Source organism: Macrosteles quadrilineatus, unplaced genomic scaffold (genome assembly GCF_028750875.1).
Source record: "Macrosteles quadrilineatus isolate MER2022 unplaced genomic scaffold, UCM_ALF_1.0 Scaffold_3__2_contigs__length_128488019, whole genome shotgun sequence".
Classification (NCBI taxonomy): domain Eukaryota; kingdom Metazoa; phylum Arthropoda; class Insecta; order Hemiptera; family Cicadellidae; genus Macrosteles; species Macrosteles quadrilineatus.
The window spans coordinates 67951859-67953929 of NW_026542596.1; the positions used below are offsets into that span (position 1 = coordinate 67951859).

The window sequence follows — 2071 nt, forward strand, 5'->3', positions numbered from 1 at the left end:
TGAACACTAAACATATGTTTAATATTCCTGTTTTCTTTTCACATAACCTAAAAGAATGCTTTACATCCAAACATTAACAATCCTAATGTTGATTCTACGTGGAGTATTTTCTTTAAAGCTTCGCCATGCCAGTCTGCACGTGATAAGCATAGAAGAGGCACCTTACCTAGCTCTCGTATTGTCTACCAACAGTAAACACTTCTGCACAGGCACAATAGTGAACGAGTCGTGGGTGCTGACGGCAGCTCATTGTTTCTATGACGTCAGAGGAAGATTGACCGAAGATGACAACTCCGTAGTGGTCGTAGCGGGTACAGACAGCTTGGCAAACGCGGCCGAAGACATCAAGAACGAAGTGGCACAAATTAGAAAAAGTGAAAAACTGATTGTACACAGCAGTTATCACTTTTCGAGTAATTTCATCGCAGACCTGGCACTGGTGCAACTTGACGCACCTTTAAACATGACAAAGAGGACTCAAACCGCTCCTTTAGATATCAAAGCTGTTGAAACTGAAGAAGGCACTAGTTCGAAGTTCTCTGGCACGGTGTACGGGTTTGGAAAAATATTGACGAATACAAGCCACGCTAATGATGGTTACATCAAGAAGCAAACGTTCATGATCAGCAAAAGGTGTAAATGTTTGAGTAGGTTATGGGCTTTAAGTTACCATATGGATGTGTTGTCTTCTAACACCTTGATGTGTGATGTTGTCGGTGAAGACTATCCTGGGCTTTGTTCAGGTGACCAAGGCGGTCCTTTGATATCCAACAATTTTCTGAGAGGTGTTGCTACGACAACCTTGTACTACAAAGACAGGAGTGAGTGTCAGTTGCAGAACAACCCCAACGAATGCGGAAGCACACAAACAATGAACTTGTTCTCAGATTTGTGTTTTTACAGTCAGTGGTTGACTTATTATGTTCCTCAGTACCCCCTGGTAGACGAGTTCTGCGAACCTTACACTGACGAATGAATCAATAGATTGTCTGTACTTAATTACTTAATTAATTACCCATTAAGATAAACGTACTACATTTATTAAGATTCTTACATACTTAGATACATTTACATTTAAGATTCAACTGAAAAGAAAGGAACAAAGAAAATTGGTGTGTAAGCATACAGTTTATTAAATTTAAAGGATTACATTGATGATAATAAGACTTATTAACGTTATATAACTCATGAATAAAAAAGAATGATTAACAACTTATTCTATAAAAGTTTCAGAAATCAGTTACTTGCCCATTTACATTTTCCTTTGGCTCACTAGTCTCACTTAGACTTTTAACAGAGCAAATTCGAGTTTTCAACTCATGGAGTCATAAATTAAGTTATGGCAAGCAAGGATATAGCACCCACATTTGAAAGCCTATATTGAAGATAGGAGGAAATCGGCTATTTTGCACCTTACATTTTCTTTGGCAAACCAATTTCACGTAGGATTTCATAGAGAAAGGTCTCGACTTTATGGAACCAAAATAACATTTCTTCATTGTAATAAATTGTTACAAGGCATATCTCAATGAATGACGTGGTTTGACAGAGAAGGAAATGTGTTAACTAGTCCATTTAATTTTTCCTTTGGCAAACCAGTATCCAGTATCATGTAAACTTTCAGCGTGGCAAAGTCGAGTGGCAGATTGCAGGTCGCAACGACCCCTACACCGCTTCTGCGCACGCTCCGATATTAGCACGGCTTTGTGCACGGTTTATGATCGTACCACGAGACTGCGACTGCAACACCTGCGTGCGTTCTGCGCTTTATGCACTAAACAAACAAAGTCACAACGCAACAGCCGCTACTCGCCGAAATAACCAACACGGACGCCGTTCTCATTCCTTTCCGCCGATTGGTTTGGCCATCATAAAGAGTCGAACTGTTCCTGAAACGTCACGTGTCGGGCCTTTCAAAAGTTACGTTTCGTTTCCCACGGCTTGAGTCAGCGAGGCTCACAAATCTTGAATAATATGTTGGCAGTCAAGAGCTTAGTCAAGCGAGATATTTTGCTCTATTTTATTTATTTATTTTTCTGTCAATGTGTAGACAGTCGGAGTCCAATCCCTG

General features: G+C 40.1%; 1 protein-coding gene across 1 annotated transcript; it reads left to right on the forward strand.

Annotated features, from left to right (window-relative positions):
- On the forward strand, positions 1–1039 carry LOC128989809 (trypsin-2-like). The gene has a single exon (XM_054411865.1). The coding sequence runs from the start codon at positions 56–58 to the stop codon at positions 974–976; it is 921 nt and encodes a 306-aa protein (XP_054267840.1). The 5' UTR covers positions 1–55; the 3' UTR covers positions 977–1039.
- Positions 1040–2071: the final 1032 nt, after the last annotated feature.

Coding starts and splice junctions, on each gene's coding strand:
- LOC128989809 (XM_054411865.1), top strand. CDS start 56: ATGCTTTACATCCAAACATTAACAATCCTAATGTTGATTCTACGTGGA.